At 34.2% G+C, this 22614-nt stretch overlaps 1 protein-coding gene across 2 annotated transcripts in view; it reads right to left on the bottom strand.

Annotated features, from left to right (window-relative positions):
• AP3B1 (adaptor related protein complex 3 subunit beta 1) overlaps positions 1–22614 on the bottom strand; it is a 154336-nt gene that overhangs the window by 61914 nt on the left and 69808 nt on the right. For both annotated transcript variants that reach the window (XM_041414674.1, XM_041414675.1), the window contains exons 14-19: positions 22020–22129; positions 13147–13323; positions 7190–7376; positions 6120–6250; positions 3766–3877; positions 2386–2542 (exon numbers count right to left, since the gene is read on the bottom strand). In XM_041414674.1, the coding sequence (XP_041270608.1) occupies positions 2386–2542; positions 3766–3877; positions 6120–6250; positions 7190–7376; positions 13147–13323; positions 22020–22129 (874 nt within the window). The remainder of the gene's footprint in view (positions 1–2385; positions 2543–3765; positions 3878–6119; positions 6251–7189; positions 7377–13146; positions 13324–22019; positions 22130–22614) is intronic.

Raw genomic sequence — 22614 nt, 5'->3', positions numbered from 1 at the left:
TTGCATGCATCAAGCTTGTGACATTACAAAAGGAAGTGCAGCCACCCTCTAAAATAAAGATGCTTCCATACTACTCCACCCATGATGAACAGAATTTTCATGTATCATCTTTTTGTACAGTAATGCTGCTTAAAAAACCATTTTTAAAAAAGTGATTTAGTTTATTCCTTTGTTAATTCTTCTAAATAAACCTGCATCACCTAGAAATAAGATGTTTAACATCTACAAATTGTTCAACCCGTTAAAGAGTTTATACACAAGAGCTGTTATATTCCTACACCTGTTATATTCCTACACCTTTGGTCACCTTGAATGCCTTATAGCTTCACTCAGTGAAGTTCTGTTCACTCTACCAGTGTTGGATTATGTTGGTCTGTGTTAACAGCTAGTGAATGTTATCTGCCTTGTTCATATCTAATAACACTTCAAATATCAATTAGTAGATTACTCTTTTGTCTCAGTGGGCGTTACTACAACAGTAAATTAAAATTGTTTTCTAACAGCTATCATGGTGCAAAAAAATTAATATTGCATACAGAAAAAAGCCCTCTGTTCTTGGATATGCAAACAACCATTTTGTATTTCTAAATCAGGTGTTTCATACACTACCTGATTTAGCTTCCTCCCCAAGACAATGAACTGGCTATTGAAGTGCTTGTAGGGTAACAAGGTCAACAATAATTAAACAAATCTAGACTACTCAACTATTAAGAGTCCCTTTGGACTCATATTAAATTGTTACACATTTTTGCTTAGCTTTAGGAGCAGTATCAAAGAATGTACTAGGCTGCATCACTGAGATTGCAATGTTTTTAGAAGAAAAAAATACAGAGAAGGAGAAATGAAAATCTGAAATGACAGAGATAAAAACAGAGTAAAGTCTTCCTCCTCACAAGAGCCTCCTATGACTGAATTGCCTAAATAAAATTTAATCAAAATTATTCCAAATTAATAACATTTAGGCCATGCCTACCCATGTAACTGAAGCTAAAATTACCTCCCCAAATTTTAGTCAAAAGCATAAAGCAGTAAATTTGAAGCTTGCAAAGCTAAAAATGGATCTGTAGTACATGTCACAAAAACAGTGTAATGTAGCACATCTGATTGTTAAAATCATGATGAAAAATAGGTACTGAAAATTATGTTTCAGTATGACAACATTTAAAACCTTGTTTGAGGTAAATGACTTAAAACAAAAATTCACTACTATATACTGTTCAAAGTTTCTTCATGACAACAGAATGATCTGTATTTCATTCACTGCCATTTAACAGTAGCTGTAGTTGCATTAACAACTAAGTTGTTGTGAACCCATTATATAAATGAAGTTGTTTTTTAATAATTTATCTTTAGCTTAGCTTTAAAACTAGCTTTGAAGATTAAAAATGTTACTTTCTGCACATCAGCCAGTTTTGATGGGTAATAATTGTTTATCTTACTGCTTAAAATTTCAGATGTTATTCTAATGAAAAGAATTTACTGGTAACTAGCTTTTTAACTTTGCGATGATGAAAAGCCTGTATTAATTTAACCTACAGATTTCATTTGTTCTGAACAGGAAAAACAATATAAATCACTTTTAAAATCATTAAATCCTGACTTAAATTAATAAAGTCATAATTAGGGCATTATGCTGTGTTTGTTATGGAAGTGGCAAGGCGAGCTGCTTTAATTACTGTCTGTAATAAAAGGAGCAGAGTGTGTACTGCGCCCCAATCAGCGCTGTCAGCCACGACTGAGCTGAGCTGCAAACTCATCAAGTGAGCTGGCAGCAGACTACAAAGTAAAGGGCGATCGTGTCTGCAGAGGCCACTTGCTGACAGCAGTGGAAGAAACAGATTCATACAATCCAAGGTATTAGCCCCAATTACTCAAAATTTTAATGATACTTTAATACATGATAATGCTGTTGATAATAGGCAATCTTAAAAGCGCTAACACTTAAAATATCTTATGACCGTTTCCCTTCACAGCCCTTGCCTCTAATATTTGGATCATAATCTTTTTAATATAACATTATTTAGAAAAATCAATTGTCTTAGTTACATAATGGCAAAGTGTTGAAGGACTTAATTTTAGCTCTCAGCAAAATTGCGGCAAAAGGTAATTAAGTGTTTCACACAACTATTTGATCACTTATTCAGCCTCCCAAGGTTACATCAATTTTCAACAAGCCACCCAAGATTTTACTGAAGTCAGAAATTAATTCCAAATACAAGACTAGTCTGATTAATGAAAATATGAACTAGGTTCATACCCTGACATCACTCTTTGGCCAATACACACTCAAAATACCCTAATTAAAGGATTGGCATACTGGTAACAGGAAGAGTTTTTTATAAGCTAGTATCACAAAAAATTAAAACCAGCCAAACATTTACCTACCTTTCATTGACAGCTCTACATGTTTTCTTAGCAGCACTTTCTTTGCTGTCTGATTCACTGTCAGTTGATTCTTCACTGGGAGAGGAACTCCCACTACTCTCATCAGTGCTGCCTTCCTCTTTATCTTCCTTCTCACTTTCACTGTCAGACCCACTCCCTGAAATGAAAACAACCATTACAGTTTTGATCTAAATATCTTAAACAATTAGTATTTTAGAAATCCAATTTTGTTTTAACAGTGGTTTGGTATTTTAAGATCCAGTTGCAAGCTTCAGTATTACCAACCCTGTGCCAAAAGCAAGCAAAGGAACTACTTTCCCCTTATATATACAAAATTTTGTTACTTAAAAACCTGTCCTCTTCAGCCTACAGTATTATACTTTTTCAAATTAGAAATTTGAGTAATAAATTAATCGCATGTGGATTCTTCAAAGTTACATAACCCTATTAGGAGCTGGACATGACCTCAAATTTTCTAGTCTTTACATTCGCTCAGCTGCAAAATTATCTTCTCAAACAGTTGCTTAATTAGATAATCTGTTCTTAAATACCCACAGTGACTGTGATTGAATCACTGATTTAAACAAATTATTAATCCTGTAATTAATCATATAGTTAACAAATATTCAAATATCTGTAGTGAGTATATGCTTCTATTACTTCAGAAATCATTAATTTCAGTGGTACAATTCTTAAACATTTCTGCATATTTCCTCAGTTCAGGAACCAGAAGGAAGCAGCTCTGTAAGATGACCCTCTTCCATTCAACTAGATGATGATAATTCTTTCAAGTCTCTAATGCTAAACATTTTCTATGTCTAAGGTCTGTACCTGGGAGAATTAGGATCTTTTCTACATCTGAAATGTACTAATATCTTCTGAAATGGCTGTCCTGGGGAACTGCCTATCTGACAACAAATGGTAGAAAGTTAAAAGAATCTCTGCTTACTGAACTTGATAGGCAGCTGTTACCCTCTTCATCAATATCCCCATTATAATAAACAGAAAACATCATGTAGAACTTGAGAGAAATAATGTAAGACAATTTGCTGAATAAATCTCATGAAAGACTACACAATTAAACAGATCTGGCCATTTATCAGCACAGCAGCACATGCTATCAAAATAATTCTTCATCAACAACAAATTCCAAAAAACACTTAAGACGTAAGTCTCCTGACAACCAAGCATCTGGGCACTGCAAACAGCTATGTGCTTTCAGCTAACTTATTTAATATAGTGAATGGCAATTTTTCCCCCCAGTCTATACACAGCTCTGACTTCGCTTGCCTTTTTTTTTTTTTCTTTTTATGAACCACAGAGTTCTGAAGACACACTTTTCCAGGCAGTGAAAATACAAGTTGCTTTACAAACACTTACCGGATGAACTCGTACTGGCAGACTCATCTTCCTCCTCTTCTGATTCAGAGTAGAACTTTTCAGTAGGTTTCTCTTTCTTTGGCTTACCTAGAATTCCAGTCCATTCCTTTGCCTGTAAATAAATTTCAATTTAAGTTTACTTTTGCAACCAGCAATACAAAAGTATGCACGCAACACACTGAATAAAAACATTCAGAGTAGTGGTATTAAGCTGTTGCTAAATAAATCATCTAAGTATGTCAAGAGAGGCTATTAAATTTCTCTTTACCCAATTGGGAGAACTAGAAGTTTGGTACATACCTATAAAAGGTGAGAGATGTCTATTAGGTAGTCCAGAAAAAGATTTAGTAAGCTAGATTAAAAGCATCAGTCATGATAAATAAATTTCTATGCCAAAAGAACCTGAAGTCTGAGAGTTTTATTTCTAGATCCCCCTGACTACAACTAGAATGAAGGTTAAATAATCCCATCACCTTAATCATCCCAAGTTTTTTGCAGAAAACAGATATGGATACTCAAGGTAGCCACAGACAAATTTTATTTCACTTCCATTGCAATTCTCCAAATAAAAGTAATTTTTTACCACCAAGAGAATGCCAAAATGAGGCAGTATTTCCCCCAGACTTTTTTCCTTTCATATAGCTCTATGCTACTAGAGAAGCAATGTTAAAATTCAGGACAGGAGAAAAAACCAAACTGGCAGACAACTCTATCAATTATCGACAGTGTGATACAGGTCTGCCTCACTGACTGATCTGATCTGGAATAAGACTTAAGTTTTGAAATAGGCTCTAACAATGACCTGCAAGACTAATCAACTCTAGAGACACACTGGCTTCCTCTTTAACACCAAAAGCTGGCTTAAAAAGCCATATTCTTTTGGATATAAATGACAATTTGCATGTGGATTGCAGCTTAACTCAGCTTTACTCACAAATGCTATGTAGGCACATGAAATATTAGGGAAACCACAAAATTAATGAAAACAAGATACCCTCCAAAGAAAAAAACTTGCAAAAAACCCCAACATGGCTGAAGGATTTTTCCTGTTTGCTTTGAGGTTTAAATAGTTGGAGGTGGATTTTTTTTACTATGTTGTAGATGGATGTTATGCCATTTGATTAATTTCCTGCAATACTTTTTTTTATGGGTTTGGTCTTATGGATGAAAGCACCTTCGCACAATCTTTCATGGCAACCCTATAATTTATAAACCTCTGTTTGAGCTGATTATCTAAAATTCTTTCCATAAAAGCTTTCAGAAGTTTGTACACAAATATCACTTTTCCTGAAATGTATATAAGAAGGTAGACATATCACAGCACTAAGGAGAACACTTTTACTAACAGATTGCTGTCCACCGGCTTCTGTAAGTCAGACCTATTTTTAAAATTTTCTTGCTCTTTCTGTGTGTTACATCTCATAAACAAATGATTTAATCTATGATTTTCTGAGGAAGTTGGCTTATTACCAGCATTGCCTGGTTTTGTCTGTGTATCTGTTACAATGCCATGCCTCCAGGAGCACCACTGGCACACTATATACCAATATATTTACATTTCAGCTACTGTTCAACAGCTTTCACTGGTATTCCAGTAAGACTCTGGTATCCAACACATAAATCACAATTCTGGTACCAAAATATGACTTTGCCTCAGAGTTTACAGTACAGTAACAAAAAGGTATTGCTAGTAGATGACTAGTGCACAAATAGATGATATTTTCCTATCATAAACTTTCCTAATGGTCTCCAGATTATCTGAAATGTAAACCCTCATCTCTTCCATTCCAGCCTCAACACTTCAAAACATATATAATCTAATCCCCTGCAGATGCTTTTTGTTGTTTGCATTACCTCTACCTTTTTTTTTTTTTTTTTTTTTTTTTTTTTTTTTTTTTTTTTTTTTTTTTTTTTTTTGGTTTGGTTTAGCCTTGGATTTTTCACAAACCAACCTCTTCATTTCTGACTTCGGTAGTCCAGTTACACTCAATTAACATACTGCAGCAGAGTGGAGATAAAATACAGGAAATCAGAAGTGAGATGGAGGTGAAAAAAGCCTACCTACTCCATAAATGAAGCAGAAGTGGCCTACAGTTTATCCACTTCTGTCATTGAAAAGAACTACCATTAAGCAAGTTTCCAGATGCTTGATTTCTAAGATAAAATAAGCAACAGGGACACTCCCATGCAGCAATAGCTTTTCAACACAGCTCACAGACAGTATTTAAATACTTGTAGTTTTGGGCTAAAACTCTGTATTCTAAAATTCTAAATTTTAAATTTAAATTTAAATTTAAATAGCTAAAATTCTGTATTTGCCTTCAGCAAAGTTACTTTCAGCGACGCTGACGTACCGACTCGGCCACGTCGACGTTTCGGACAGAGGGGTCAGGAGCCACCTCTGGCCAGTCAGACAGCTCCAGGTACCCAGTGGCTCGGCTGTTCAGTGTGTGAGACAAGGTGCCAAGCTGGAAATGATCCCGATCTATTAAAAAAGTGGGGGGGGAGAGAAAAAATACACAAACACTGTGAGCTCTACCACAAGGAGCAATCTTAATCAGGGCTAAAGGTAATTGCCATTGTATTACCTCAAATGTCATGGAATAAATATAAACTAGGAAGCTCTTCATAGGTCAAAAAACTGATTTCAGTCCATAGATTACAATAATCTCCCCCATAATGGTCAATAAAAAAGCTAATCAGTCAGTGTGTTTAGAGGTGTTGCTCTGAAATGTAGCTTCTCTAAAAATTACTTTACTGTGAATATTAAGAATGACAGCACAGTTAAACAATCCATATACATGTCTTGGCACAAACACATCCAGAATTTTAATAGTTTTTCTTCAAAATGGAGCTCCTTTTAAAGCTTCAAAACTAGACCTAAGTAAGTATGAAAACTAAAATGCAAATTGTCACAATAACAGAGTATTTTTAATTTAGATAGCCTGATAGCCTTTAAATTTGAGAAGACAGACAATGAATCTTACTTGTAAAACGATAGGCATAATACAGAGGGAAAATGATGATTTTAGAGAAAAAAATATCTACAGAGATTAAATTTATTTCAAATTCATATAACATTTGCAATACTCACATTAACAATCTTCTAATAAAGTCCAGGTAAAATCCTACAGCTATTTTCCTAAACTGAAGAACGGTTTTCCTCAAAAGACATACCTTCTGTTATTTAAATAAAATTTAAAATCGACATGAACAGAAATAGAACAGTTTGCCAGGGTTTATCATTAGAGAAATGCACTGTGCACCTTTGCTTGCTGAAAGGCAAGTAAGCAGACCGAGCATCCTTGCATATTAATCTTTTCTATTTGCTAAGTGACACAATTTGTGAGAGTATTTGAAATAGAATAAGCTGCCACATTCCTTTAGACAATGAACATTTACCAAATGATTTTGGCAGTTATACCTTTAAAAGGAGACTCAAGCAACGGGGCTGGTTTCTGTGCCAGAAATATTTTTTTGGCATATTTGCTTAAAGCTCCACTCTTCTCATTCGGAACAATAAGCTGCCTAATAAATCTTGTACGGTCTCTGATGTCGTAGCTTTGATCATACTTGCCGAGATTTAATACATACTGGGTAAGCAATTTTGTCTGTGGAAAAAAACAGGACAAGAACAGAATACAAGTTATTTATGATTATTGATAACTCTGGATAAACATATTTAAAGAGGTAATAAAAATGAATGGTTATGTCAAACAAATGTTGCTCCACTGGGAATATGCATTTCTAAAGCTGCAAATGGAATTCTGCAGCCAAAGCACATGTCCTCTTCTGTATTGGGGAGGTGAATGCTGAGTACTGAGAAGCAGCCATGTGCTAGATTATTAAACTGCTGAAGTGGAAAGAAAGGCATCATTAAAAAAATAATCATATATGGCAAACCCGCTGAAGGGTCTACGTGAGGATAATGAATGTGGAAATACAACTAAAAACATGGCACTCAAAACTTAATCGGAAAAATATGCAGGACATCAAAACATCAGAGGGTATTAGGGGGCTGGCAAACTGCTTCTGCTGAGGTGTGTTTTATGAAGAGATACTGTCCCTGGCATAAGCGGTGTCTGCACTCTGACTGCACTCAGTTACTTTATCCTGAATTATGACCCATTAAAGCAGACACATGAATCACTGAACTGGATTACTGCAAATTATTTGCAGTGCATTTAGCTGTTACTTTTTCATAAAAGCAAGCTGCTGATGCCCTCTAAAAACCAGGATAAAAGACTTCTTCCATTTTTTTTCTTGAAGCTTAAAGCCTTCAGTAATATCAGTCATTTATTTATTTATGTAAGAGCAACTTATACTATCACAGGTTTTTACTGCATAATAACAGCTTCCTAATTTGATGTTTGAGAATATTAACATGTCTTAAATAATTTTAATAATTCAGATAATTTTTTAAGCTAAGAAAATAATATAAGAAGGAGACACAGGAAATAAAAATAATGTAGTGTAACCAGAGTAACAGTGCTGAATAAACTGGAATCCACTAGATACATTTCAAACATGTATGCCACTTCCTTCATACACAACCAAACAAGAAAAAGAGCAGAAATTATATACGATCCTAAGGAAGTAAATTTTGGTACTTCAGCTCAGAACAGATGCATAATAGAGGGTTAAAAATGTATAATCATGATAGTTTTATCTTCTTTATGCAAAGAAAGAACTTTGCATATATATATTGTTTATCATGCTATTGCTATGACAATAACGCAGTTTCAATCACGTGAGCAGAAAAATATGTCCAAAAAATCAGTCAATTTTTGTATATGCCATTTGCTAAAAAAAACCAAAACTTCAGATTAATAATTTCCAACTTGAGGATGCAAGTTGAAGTTTTTTTCTGGAGACATAAAAATGTTTTTTCAGAGTACTCATTAATTCCTGTAAGTGTGATACATAGTAAACAGAAAATGGTTCTAATTTAAACCCTATCCATGCAACCATATAGAAGCATTTCAAAAACAACCTATGGTACCAAAGATTGGAAGAAATTAGTTATTATACATCAGAATAATGTAACAATATAGTTTAAAAAAATTGTCAATGAAATATTTTTTGTTTCTTTTTTCTCTCTGATACCCAAGAACATCTCTGTGAAAAGGTTTTTTTTCCTTGAGGTACTATCTTAGTTCTGGGAAAGGCAAAACTTTCCCATATGTATTTCACAGTTTATTGGCAGCTAATTCTGTATGAGGGTATAAAATTTTAAACAACTGCATCAGACTGAGCCTACATAATCTGCAATCATGCAGGACTTACGCTGTTCAATCTAAATGGAATTGGAAGGGAGGGTTCCCAGGTAGCATGCATTAAACTAAATGAGGGATACCTCCTGCAGCCTTTGCCATCACTTCTCCACTGTAAAACAAGACAAGACTCCTCACTGTCATGGCAGGAAGCTCAGGAGAATGGATCATAAACCACAATGATCTTAACCTGTGAATTGCTATAGGGATGGGAAAAGTTGAAGGCCTTGTCACAGTGGGCATTTTTTCAGTGAGTGTTGATGAAATTACATAAAGACAAATCTGACAGATAAAGACTTGATCCTGAAAGACTGCATTTCCTTTAATGGGATAATTTTCTCCAAGATCCTCTCCCTTTTCCTCCTCCCTGTTCTGACATCTAAAATATCATTTTCATATTGTTCAATTCAGATAAATACACAACAAACTTATATGCAAGAATGTTCTGTGTCTGCAACAAGTCTCTTCGCAATTATCGTATACACTATAGTTTTCATGCAAACAGTGAGGAAATGTAATTTTTAAAGTTTTTCTTATGGTAAAGCAATCAAACAAGCAGGAGACCTTTTCTACATGGAGGCAGCTGATAGAATTATTTTTAATTAAAAACAAAAAATAAACTAACGAATGCACGTAAGTTTTTTCAACAAAGGAGTTTTCAAAAGAAGCTGAAAATCATTTCAGCAAGTACAAAGATTAGTGAAACAAGACAGATTCTGAATACCATGACTGCATCATAGAATAGCGACAAAGTATTCTGATCTGTGATTTAATACACTTATTATCACATGCCAATATTTCCTGAGATTGGACATTCACGTTATATAGGCTGAATATAATTTCTTTTATCCCCATACTGCTGCTACATTATTATTTTTTCTACACTTTGTTTTGGCTAGAAGGGTTAGATTTAGGTATTTCTAGAATTCAATCATCCTCCAGCAACATTTCTGGAATTTTCTAGTGACAATAATTCCACTGAAGGATTTAATGTCTATCCTATATTAGCAGCAATTAATTTTTTGGTAGATTCCCACTTGAAAATTTTACAATTCAGGTCCTACCAACAGATGAGCCACTACAATGAGAGAGAAACAGTTATCTATCCACTCCTAAATATCATTAGCTTTCAGTAACTTGATTCTTTAGACACACAAGATAAGGGTATTGTGCTAAACCACGACTGACATATCTATTTACACCCTACAACTACTTGGGACTTTTTCTGGTGGGAGTCCTACTACATTAGGCAACAGAAACCTATGAAAATCTCTTTATTCTTTCTGCTACATGCAAGAAGCATCTTAGGCAACTATAAGACATATTTCTCCTAGATGAGCTATCTAGCAGACTCGAGGTTTTATGACCCTAAGTGTTGAAAAAACAAAGCAAATTTACCAAAATACAGACAACAAGAGGGAAGCCTGTTTTTATTACATACCTATCCAGATATAACTAAACCTGAAACTTCCTTAAATTTATAAGGAAGCCTTTGAAAGTCCATAAGGTTATCTCAGGATTTAAAGTACACTTTAATTTTTTTTAAGAAATCTTTTTAAAAATCATTCCTGTGAATGTCTTCACTGTTTCACCATATACTTCAGGAAATTACAAGCAAACAAAATAATATACTTAGACAAAATAAGTAAAACAAGCAAGTCTTATTTACTCCAGAACTTTGTGCTTTTCTCCAAACAAGACTTAACAGATGAGTCCAACATGTCTTTCCCTCACCTGGTGAAAGAGCTCTTTTCTTCTTCTTGGTCAGCATTGAGTGTCTCTTTGCCATTCTACCACTACTTTTCAATAAAGTGAAATTTTATCTTTGAGGTTATCACAACTCCATTAACTTTGGATGAAACTGATGAATTATTCATAAAATTACTATGTGATAGGATGTGATATAGAGACAGAAAACATGGGACTGAGGAGAGGTGGACAGACTGACAACTGGGCAATCAAGTCTACAAGATTTGACACAAATTTTAAAAATGAAACTGAAAAATGGCTGGACTTTTAGGAAGGGAAGTAATTCCAGGAAGTAATTTTAATACTGAGTGAGTAGAGAAGAGTTACTCCTGGAAATAATCATGTAGATATTGGAAAAGTGTTGCCAGTCGCTAATGGGAAACCCATGGTATTCTAGTTTGAAAGGAACTTTGAATCAAGCCAAGTCACCAAACCTACACTGTCAGAAATTTTATGTGAATACCTTGACCACTTGAGATAATAACTTATTTTTCCACAAACTAAAACTACAAGAGGAAAACACCCTTTGATGAAATTCATCATTTAGTAGGCATCCCAGAGACAGTTTCTTCTGCTTTATCATCATTACTGTGTTTGATTAAAAGGTCATGCAGCACTTACAAAGATGATTTAAAATGTATTAAGATGTGAAATAGGAAAAAATGCATCACAGAAATCATCATCTCCTTGTATACAATGAATTTTTGACCAAATATGCTGTGGAAGAATTCATGTGCAAAATTACAAAAACTATATGGAAAATTAGTAAATATAACGGGCTAAAAGAAGACAGTTCAGATAGTCAAGCCAAATATTTTCTTATCTCAGGCAGCATTTTCTTTAAGATGAGCACTGCCAGAGAGAAGTCACCTTTACTGCCCCATTTTAGACTGCATAAGCAAAGCATTCACTCTTATCTGAATGCACGGAAAGAAAGTTCATCTCCCACATGCCCTACAAAATAAAGCCTAAGACAGATCACGTCTGTAGTTGTATATAACTATCAAGGAACAAGAAGACATCACAGTTGCAGAAATGCAAGATCCTGTGCTGTGCAAACTGTTTTAAAACCAAGGGGTCTAGTAGCCCAGAAAAGTATATATATCAGACAATGTATTTCCTCTACATTTGGAAAAAATCCTTTTATTTTACAATCTTTTACTGCAATAATTGGATTTCCAGAGAAAAATTAGTGTCAAAATGCTACACATGCTGCATTCCATAGTCATGGGATTCAGAGTGCTGTCACTCAGAAGAGTGAGGCACCTGGCACCTTTCCATAGCCATTGTTTTCAGCTGCTTGGAGATCTAAGTTCATGTCTTTGTGTTATCTGACATTTTTAGATTATTTTTACAACTAGAGATATTAAAACTCACCCAGTCTCCAATGTAAAATGAAATAGGAAAAAACTAAAGAAAACCAACCAACCAACTAAATAAAAAAAAAAAAAAACCAAACAAAAAAAAACAAACAAAGAAACCAGTTACTGTCTTTAAAACAAGCACTGTTGGAAATCTAAAACAAGGCCTATTACCGGCATTTCCTTTTAGACATCCTGAACAAAAAGTGAGCAGCTTCTTGTTCAAAATGACAGCATTTCCTTAAAAGTTCTGGTTTTGTTTGGGAAAACATTAAATCACATCAGCAAAATCTCCTACCTGGTATTACTAACATAATTTACAGATCTTTTCTATTTTATGTGAAGTAAAAATTTCACAATTTCCCAAAGACACATACAAAAAAGAGTTTATCTCATCACTACATTCACATTGATGATCCAGCATACACTTAAAGACTCATGGTTAGTTTTAGTCTACTAAATTTCTTGAAAACATGTATGTAGCTATGATATTTTATTAAAAATCTTTTCCTAAGATTTTTCCCCTCCTGAGGAGCTGAGAACCCCAGGAAAGAAATGTAAACAATAACTATCTGCTGCTGTGGAATGCAACAGGTGCATCTTCCATTAGTCCATGTAGATTGTTTTCAATTGATAACCAATCACAGCCACCTGTACCGAAGCTGTGAACAGTCACAAGATTTTTGTTATAAATTCTATTCTATTCTTGTTCTTTACAGCCTTCTAATCTTTCTTTTCTCTTTATTCTTTTAGTATAGTTTTTATGTAGTATTTTAGTATAATATATAACATAATAACTCAAACTTCTAAAAAAATAAAATCAAACCTTGTATCTCCAAACACAAAGAGTTCACCTCAACACATGTATTCAGCATTTCTTCATAGAATAATATGGACCAGGTTCGGTTACATACATAGTAGAAATCATTACTGATCTATACAGACTGTACAAAACCTGCCATGACTCTAAATACATACAACACTGAGTTTAGGCTTACCTGCTTTGAATTTGTTAAGTAGAGTTTTGCACCCAAATTTAAGATCTGCAACTTTACAAGATCATCTTCATTCGTGAAGCTCTTGGCTGTCTTCCTCAGAACATCAGGTGCAATCTTTGGAACACGTTCACAATACTCGCCGATGAGCCACAGGATGCTGGCTCTGGCTACTGGAACCTGAGAAAACATTGAGCACTCTAAGTTAACAGAGTCACAAAGACTACTTGCATACTTGTATGTGTCTTTGTTCAATAACAAGTTAAACAAAATACTATTTAAAGACAATTGCCACACAAGTTATGCAGTGTGAAACTAAATACAGCCACTGTGGAAGACTAAATATTCGTAGAGATGTAAGATAGTGATTCTGACCCCAAATTCATGCCTTACAGGTTGATGACACAGAGGCACACACAAGTGACATGTCGATGTTCACAGTACAAGCTGATGAGATCTGGGAACACAGCCCAAGCCATCAAGATGTGGTTGTGAACTCCTGCCACCAGGTTATGGTAAACACCATGTGTAAACAAAAGAGAGGTTTTTGGTTTTTTTTTTTACTATATTCATACAGAAATGGATTCCAATAATACAGCTTTCTCAAATTCTGCCTATCTAGTTTAGAAGCACATGGATTTCTTCAAGTCTAGCTTTCCTTCATTTTTATTCAGAATTTTATGACAATAAGATTTGTATTTTTGCAAATGTCCAAGATCAGTTGAACTCAGAATATTGGTGAGACAGAACTTCAAAACTGCAATTCACGATTTCTGAATGGGATCTACCATTTTAACTGAAACACTTTGACCAAAAAGTTCACACAGGTCTTACCATTTTGGAGCTGCTTAACAGTATCACTGAAATAACTGGCAGTAACAGCTCTTAGATGAACTCCCAGTCTATGATGCCGAGTTCAGAAGGACAGCAATGCCCAAAACAGAGGGAAGGTGACATGGAAAAGCACAGAAGGGAACAGAAGCTCAGGCTTCATGCAGTTTATATAGAAGCAGTTAAGATTTAAATGAAATAATATACAGATATTCTTTTCAAAGGTGAGCTAGCCTACAGTTCCTGGTGGTCAAGTTAAAAATTGCATCTGTGTTACATACATCCCTTGAAAACATTTTTCTCCTTCCTTGAGCAGAAGGAAGAAAGAATGTAATGAGAAAGTTCAGAAGCATGACTTGTATAGTGTCTACAGACTGTGGTGCTCTAACATTCTCTACAGACTCTTGTTCAACAAAATGCTGAGATGCCAGAGGAAAGCATAACTGTTCTAGTCTATCAAAAACTGATTGTAATTCAGAAAAAATAAAAGTTTCCACAGTAATTTTACCTAATGTCATTGTTTTTTTCTGAAAGGATCAGAAAAACTCATACTAGCATTTTTCATTAGTCTTTGTACTACACAATGATCTTTCTTAATAAGCTTACCCTAATGGCAGGGTGAATTTTGCCTTGGATAAGATTCACAGGATATATGTGCTTTAGAAATGCAGCATTGTGGTTCTCAAAGTACTAATTCTTAGTAACTTTTATATATGCTTTAATTGCTTTCCCAGCAAATGTCTGTTATCAATATATGAATATCTAGTTCTCAGAATTACAATGGGAACCTAATATTAAGTATCTTACTCAGTAATCTTGTAACATTTGAAAGTACTACTTATGAAAGTATATTCTAAAACCATAAAATGGCCTACTAAGTCTACTAAAGAAGTACTAATCATGTTTACAAGAATTTTTAATGATTGAATGTGCTCCAAAAAGTTTGGAAACATCTCTGAATAAAGTCAACTTGACAATATTTGCCTCTGTACTTGACATGGTTGCAAATATATATGCCAACAAAAATATAAACAAGTATATCACGGGGAAAACAGAGGACTGCCTCCACTGAAAGAAAAAGCACGTAATGGATAAGCAGAACAGAGTCCAACAACAACAACAAAAAGTCCTGTAAGAGATAAAGGCCAATGCTGATTATGGGGAAGAAATTTAAGAAAGAGGTAACATGTTGAGAGTGGTATAACACAGTGACTTAACATATACAGATATATGTAAATACAGATCAAGATACAGATGAATTCTTGCATGTGAATTGACAAAAATTTAAATAGCCTTGTAATTTACAGTATGAGAGAGACGGACAAGCTACTGAACAACTGCTATGTATAAAAACTTTAAATGCAGTCAGAGTATGTTGGTCTGCAAAATGGTAAGACTGATGCCATTACTGTGCACTGATTTCAAAAGGGAAAGAGGTTATATCTAATGTTCCAAAGGTTACACTGCATTAAGACCTCACACCCAATCTATTATTTTAAATTGGGCTAAAGAATAGTAATTGAGTGGTACATTAGATTTTCCAGTATTGGAGCAGTTCAAGTTGCCTACTGTACAGATACCTCTAAATAAGAATATATAGGCAACTTCAGATTTCAGTTATGCTAGACTTATTTTTCTAAAATATTTCATTACAGACTTGATAAAATACTAAAATTCTACAAGAGATCACCAGGTACCATAGTTTGGGTAGCAGCCTATCAGAAACATTCTTTTTCATATTGTTGTCTTTTTATACAGCAAACATAGCTCACAGAGCGGACCAATTTCAGTAATAGCATTAATAATGACATACAAGTATCATTTTTGCATTTTCCTAGTCAAGCCCAGGACTACACTTTAAAACCACAATGAAATGTATTTAATTGTATTTAAATAGTGTGCATTTAAGCACAGTGTTTTACTCTTCAAGTCTTTTTCCTAGTTTGCAAAATAAATTTATTAGAGTGATAAACCAGTTTTATAATGCTAAATAATTAGACTAAACAAAGCCTCAATTGAGAAAGGGTGACAATGGAAGACAGAAATTTCTTGTGAGAATCTGCCTTTTAACCAGGTGGTTAGCTTACTATGTAAATACTGCATATATATTAAACACAATTTTGTGCCACATGAATCAATACCAATTAGAGACTTTTTGAATCAAACTCTGAGCAGAAGCCATTTTAATGAAAAGTGTATGTCGAACTGATGAACCCAATGTTTCTGTGTCACTGGATTCATTTGAGGTCAAAATCACACAATATTTTCAGACTTCTTTTTCCCTGTTTAAGTCTTCCAGTTTTCAACCATGTAATATCAAGTGCATGATCCTACAGCTGTTGTTTCCAGGGTACTCAAAACAGCAAACAAGAAATGAAGACCCTTCTAGACCTTCACTGCCTTTTCCAGTATAGCTTAAGTAGGGACCTTGAATTGACAAAAATGCAGGAAATAATACTTTCATTATTCAGCCCTGCTCCGCATTATCCTCAAAGGCAAACAGGATTGTAAATTACTTTGCCTGATGTTTTATTCCATATGGCCCGAGCAAGTGGTTAAGTGCACTTTTTAAGCCTTTAGTACCAGAAGGCAGTTTCTATTGCCATTTCAACCCATTACCTGTTTCAAGGAAAATAAATAAATGGTTACAAAAGAAAAACAAAACCCAGCCAGACACTCCCCTCAAACCAAGACTCTGGTTACTTACAGCAATTAGAGAAAGATACCATAAAGACTTTACAAATTGCTTGAAGCAGCACAATTGAAAAACTATTGAAAAGTAGTTCAGCTCTCCATATATTCACACAAAATGCAAAGGTAAAGCACAACTTAAAATCACCAGTTCTGGTTATTCACATCTGTCACAAAATGAGAGATACTCAAATTGCAAATGAGGTGTCATTTTCTGCATCTGGGAGAAAATTTGCATAGCTAGCAATTTTTAAAAATTTTACTTGGAATCAGAAATGGAAAGAGGGATAAAGTTATTTGAAATGTCAGACTGACAGCAAGAAGAAAAAGTACACAGAAAAGAACAGGAGCAAAAGGGAAGTATTCATTTTTTGTTTTCAAATAGTAGAACTTCAAGGACTCCTCTGTTCTTTGAACCTCTACATATTAAATTCCTTTAAAACAGAATTTTTACTGGTGACTGCACCTCTTATACAGTGTACACATTTTTTTTAAAACTGTGTTTTATTCAAGCAGAATATTTACTTCAAGTTCAGTGTCGCTGGACACAATGTCCCACTAGCCACATATTCCTCTCAAATTCTAAAAAACCACATAGATATCAGAGTCAAAAAAAGTCAAATTATGAGAATTGCTTGTTATATCATTACTAATACAAAATTTTAAAAATTACTTATTAAAGTAAGAAGGTAAAAGAATGTGGCTAGAATCTGAAGCTTGCAGAACAGAAATACATACAAAGATATGGATGCCATAGCTTGTGATACCTTCCCTACCCTGCAAGAAAGGAGAACTAAATTAAAGAAAGCAAGCTGCCTGTTCTTATGAAGCTATATCAGAACTACGAAGCCATATCAGAACACATCAGAAACAGAACTATGAGCAGTATTTATATAAAACTAGGAAGTCAAGTTTGTTATCTGTGGATGAATGAACAGAGCCGCATTAAAAACTATGGGTCCACTACTCTTGTAATAAGAATCCCTATTCAAACCAGTAAATATTAACACTTAATTGCGACTGTAAGTGACATGATTTTCCTCGCATATTAAGCTCTTAAAAATTACACGTCACGATCTTATTTTTGCTCTATATTTGGAAAGCCTTATCCAACCGAGAAGTACTCCTTCTCATCTCTAGATCAGAAAACCCTTCAGATTTGTTTCATAGTCTTGCTCATATTCTAGAAGGAACTAGGAATAAGTCTGTAAGGAAAAACAAGAATGTAAGAATTCACCAGCTATTAAAAGAAAAAAACCTGCCTGAGTAGTACTGTAAGAGAAAAGTCACACTGGAAGTCAAGATTCTCATCACCCAGACAGTAGTCCTTACTGAATACAATATAACATAATAAATAAGTTTTCTAAAAAATGAAAGGCAGAAACAAGTATGGAGACTACTGGAACATCAAAAAGAGAATGCAAAAACATTCCACACATACTGATGAACTCCCAAGGGTATTTCTAAGAAAAAATACATCTTGGAATCATGAACATTTTCAGAGAGTTGCAGTGTTGTTAAGACAGTGTTCTGGAGAAGTCAAAAGGTAGGCAACACAAGAAAAGTGAGATAAAAAGCACAAAATAAGCAGTATCACTATGTCATTGCATAAGATTTCTCCAGCATATCTGACTACTGGGTACACTTCTGGTCACCCTACATTAAAACCTACACATCAGGAAAAGGCAAAGAGAGGAGGGGATAGTTGATCAGAGACATGGAGTATGAGGAAGAATTGGATTTTTTAGATTAGTAAGCATGTTGATGTGGACAGTAAGCAAAAGCTTCCATTAACTGGATGAGAAGATATACTGGAGATGCACCACACTGAACCTTCTCTTAGCTTTAAACCTCTTTCCCTAAAGTATCAGATTTTGCTGCTGCTGGAGATGAAACTCATAAAATAGCTTTTGAACTCACCCTTCTTTAAATGGCTCCTTCCCATAAGTATATTTTTTAAACTTCTGTCACTGTAAAAGCTGTGCACACTAAACTAATTAAGCCTACCTCAGAGTGCATACCTAACACAAATGAGCACTACTCCAATCTCCGGCTCACAGTTTTTTGCAAGTCAATAAATTGCAAAGCATGGCAACATTATTAACAAATTGACAGCTAAATGGAAATGCTTATATGATTTTTAAAAATGGAAGTTTAAAGAGATCCAATTATTCTCTTGTTTAATGTCTTCAGGACACCATCAGACATGTACTTCTCCATTACAGCTTTTGAAGGGTGTGAGGAAAGGAGGCTGGAACACAGCTAGCTCAAGCTGTACTATGCAGAGGTCCAAGTACCCAGCAAGTATCACACACAACATAGATCTCATAGATCTTTCTCTGGGCACACCAGGGATAAAAGTTTAAAGTACAAATGAAAACACACAAAAGTAAAGGAACAAAAATAACCACTATTTTCATATATGTAAGAAATAATCAAAGGACAAACCGAAACAGACCAAGTCTTTATCATAATTTAGAGACAGTGATCTACAAGAGATCACTATTTTTTTAAGTGACCTTCCTATTATTTCTTACAGTGGGCCTTACTATTTTTTAATATGGTCTTAATATTTAGCTTATTATATAGTTTTTATTTATTTTAAAAGGCAAAATTATCGTCTTAATATTCTATATCCCACGCCTTTCTAAATGGCTTCTGTGTATGAAGAAGATGAGAATAAGAACAAGTAAATTTCAGTAAAGTAAATGACCTGAAAAAAACATTACTGTGAAAGATTTGCAGGCACCTCAACATTGCCAATCACAATCTCAGGCTAGCACAAGTGAAATTTATAACTATACCAATGAGAAAAAAATCAGGCACAAATTCAAAAGTCTATCAACTCAGTTTACAGTTTTGCTTATTTTAGTGGTTGTTTACCATTGACTTAAAAATGACATGACAGAACATGTCAGAACAATCATGACAGAACAATCAAAAAGCTTATTTTTTCTGTACGGACTTTTTGATTTAATAGTATTCAATTCTGTTAAGAACTTCCTCCTCATGTTTTCATCTGTGTAATACCTAGTACTGAATTAATTTCAACTCTAAAAAGCAACAAAGAATTTCGTCGTTTACATCCCCTCATGCTTCAGTTTCAAGTCCATTCAGGCCTACATTTGGCTGCTTCTCCTACATCCAAATGGAAGAGTCCTCTGAAAACAGGGGTATACTCCTGTATAGAGCTATAGGGTAGGTCCTCTATGTTTCAATCCTAATACTTTACAACAACAGAAGAGAGGCCAAGAAAAAAACCCAAAACCAACCAAAATGCCAAAAAGCCCTGTGCACAGTAAGCATGTACACATGTGTGCACACGTGTGTATACATGTAAGTATGTATATTGTTTGTCAGTGTAATAATGGTCAGGAATCCTTGACAAAATCCAGACAAAACCCAAGGCAATTGTGTTATGTCAACTCACAACCACTTTTGCCATAGAAAGATCAGTGTTAAAAGCACAAGTGCAGATGTCAGGAATTCCACTGATACTGTATTAAGTATTGACATCTCAAACCAACACCTCCAGTAATTACATACTCATTCTGAAAGGTATACACTTATCCTTTACAGAAGTAAGGAGTTAAGGGTTTGGATCAGATGATCTTTACAGTTTCCTCCCAACCCAAATCATTCTGTGAAGGAATACATGCATTTTCAGACATAGTAAGAGCAGTCAGAAAAATTATACAGCATTCAAATTATAAATATGGACTTCTTAAAAATGTATTCTTTAATTCAAAGTCTTGAGCATACTAAGAAAGGTATGTATGTTGAAGTTATTTAAAATGTCACAGAAAGATATAAAAAAAATCACCTTGGAGAACCTACAGCTACTTGTAGGTTCATGACTACATGACTGTAATTCTTGACCAGTTCTTGAATAAAAGCCAGGCAGAATCAGATTTTGATTATTACTATATTCCAATGGCTGCTCTATCCTACAGACTGTTCTCCTACCACTCAACATTTTCTGGTATTCTGTATAACCTCGTATTGGAACACCTGAGAACATTAAAGTAGTTTAATTACAGCATGTCTTCTCCCCATCCCCGTTATTTGACTTAGAAAAGGATTTTCTTTTCCACAAAACTTAGAATATTTACTTGAAAGTATTAATTGTATAAAAGAGCTACAAAACTCTTGTAACTTTTAAGCAGTATATTTATAGAAGTAACTATTTTCTGTTGTAGCGTATGTGGAAATAAGATGTCAAACTCTTTTGGTAAAGTGGCAGAACATTGCTTGTGAGATTGGAATATCACATCAAAATATTGCACAAATTTTCTGAAAATATAGGCAATTATTATACATGAGGTATTACTTACTTTGATATGTAATTAACAACAGTATCTTATTTTGATATGAGCAATTCAGTAGAATTTATTTTTTTTACATCAGTTACAAACTGATCATTAGCTCTTAGCAGCCGAAGATTTATTTAATTTTTCAGTAAGCATGAACTAAGAATACCATCTTTCTTTTAATACTCCAACCTTTGCTGAATTCAACTATGGAGAAATGAAGGTTCACTGATTTAGAAACTACTCCATTATCAAAAAATATGTAATTTCGTGAAAATCAATAGTTAAACATGTAATTTTATGAAATTAAACAGTTCTCAACTGTTGAGAAAATAATTGTTGATAGATCAAAATCTGACACCTTTAGTTTAGGATATAATAGATAGCTACTAGATGTCATACATACACTCTAATTTAGGACAGATCACTAAATGTTTTATCAATTACTGGGCCTGTGAGGAGAATTTGGGAACTAAGTACTTGCATACCCAAAGGTCAATTAAGTTTAAAGACAGATAATGGGGAATAATTCAAATTTTAATGTTAAATACCACAGAATCTCAAATACCCAGAAGATAAAAATGCAACTTCAAGACACTGCAACACACTCACAGAAGCATGTCTGATACCATGGAAAGGTCATGTAATTTGGGGAAAAAGGTTTGAAATAAAACTTTCAAACTCCAGTCCAGATCACAAAGACAACTGGCTAATAATCCTTAAGTTACCTCATGATTTTCATTTCAATTTACCAACCCCACATTCTAAACCTGCTATTAATCCTGGAGTAACAGCACTAGCAATACTCAGCATTTCCAGGGATCTCTTTAAAAATAGCTTCCCAGACCTAAGGTAAAAACTGGAGCCATCTGATAGCTTCTACTTCCTTTCCATTAAGATAATGAAAAAATATATTTTATGTAAAAAAAAATTACCTTGCATTTCTCTAGTATACCTACTTCCATTTACAGCACAAATTTGAAGGACATAAAAATCTCATTATCAGTTGACAAGGAAAGTAAGAGTGTGTGAACAAATACTCACTGTAATGTTATCCAAGAGTTTGGCCATATGCTTAATAATTTCACCATGGTGTGCCGGCTGGGTTTGCAGCAGTTTCTTAATGACAACAACACTTTCAGCAACTACGATTTCTGTTTTAGACAAAACAAATTATTAATTTAAAAAGCATTTATGCAAAAGAAAAAGCCACAAATAATTGACTGTAAAAGATGTAAAAGCTTTGCAAATACACTTTCCAGAACTGAATTATATTAATTTGGTAAGAAAGAGGCAAACTGCTCTACTAAATAATATAAGTTCAGCTTCCTGAATCACGTTACAACCAGCAAAAAGAGGACACAAACATTCTAAATGTAAAAATACTAACCTAGTATATACTGCATGAAACTGCTTTTTAGTGAAGCCGCAATTCAGATTTTTCCTATAAAACTGAGGAACAGTGTGAAAAAAAATTGATTTTCATCAAAATTATGCATATTCAAAAGTAATTTGCAGTCTGCAGTAAGAATATAAATGCTTGCATTAAAAGTAACAGCTCATTCATACGCTAGAGAAATATCTAAACGTCTCCTTTGCATTTTTTCTAAATGCAAAGAATGTTTCTGCATATAAACAG

Source organism: Onychostruthus taczanowskii, unplaced genomic scaffold (assembly GCF_017590055.1).
Source record: "Onychostruthus taczanowskii isolate IOZ18803 unplaced genomic scaffold, ASM1759005v1 scaffold46, whole genome shotgun sequence".
Classification (NCBI taxonomy): domain Eukaryota; kingdom Metazoa; phylum Chordata; class Aves; order Passeriformes; family Passeridae; genus Onychostruthus; species Onychostruthus taczanowskii.
Note: the sequence above shows the minus strand (reverse complement) of the source record. Positions and strands in the feature narration are given on the sequence as shown.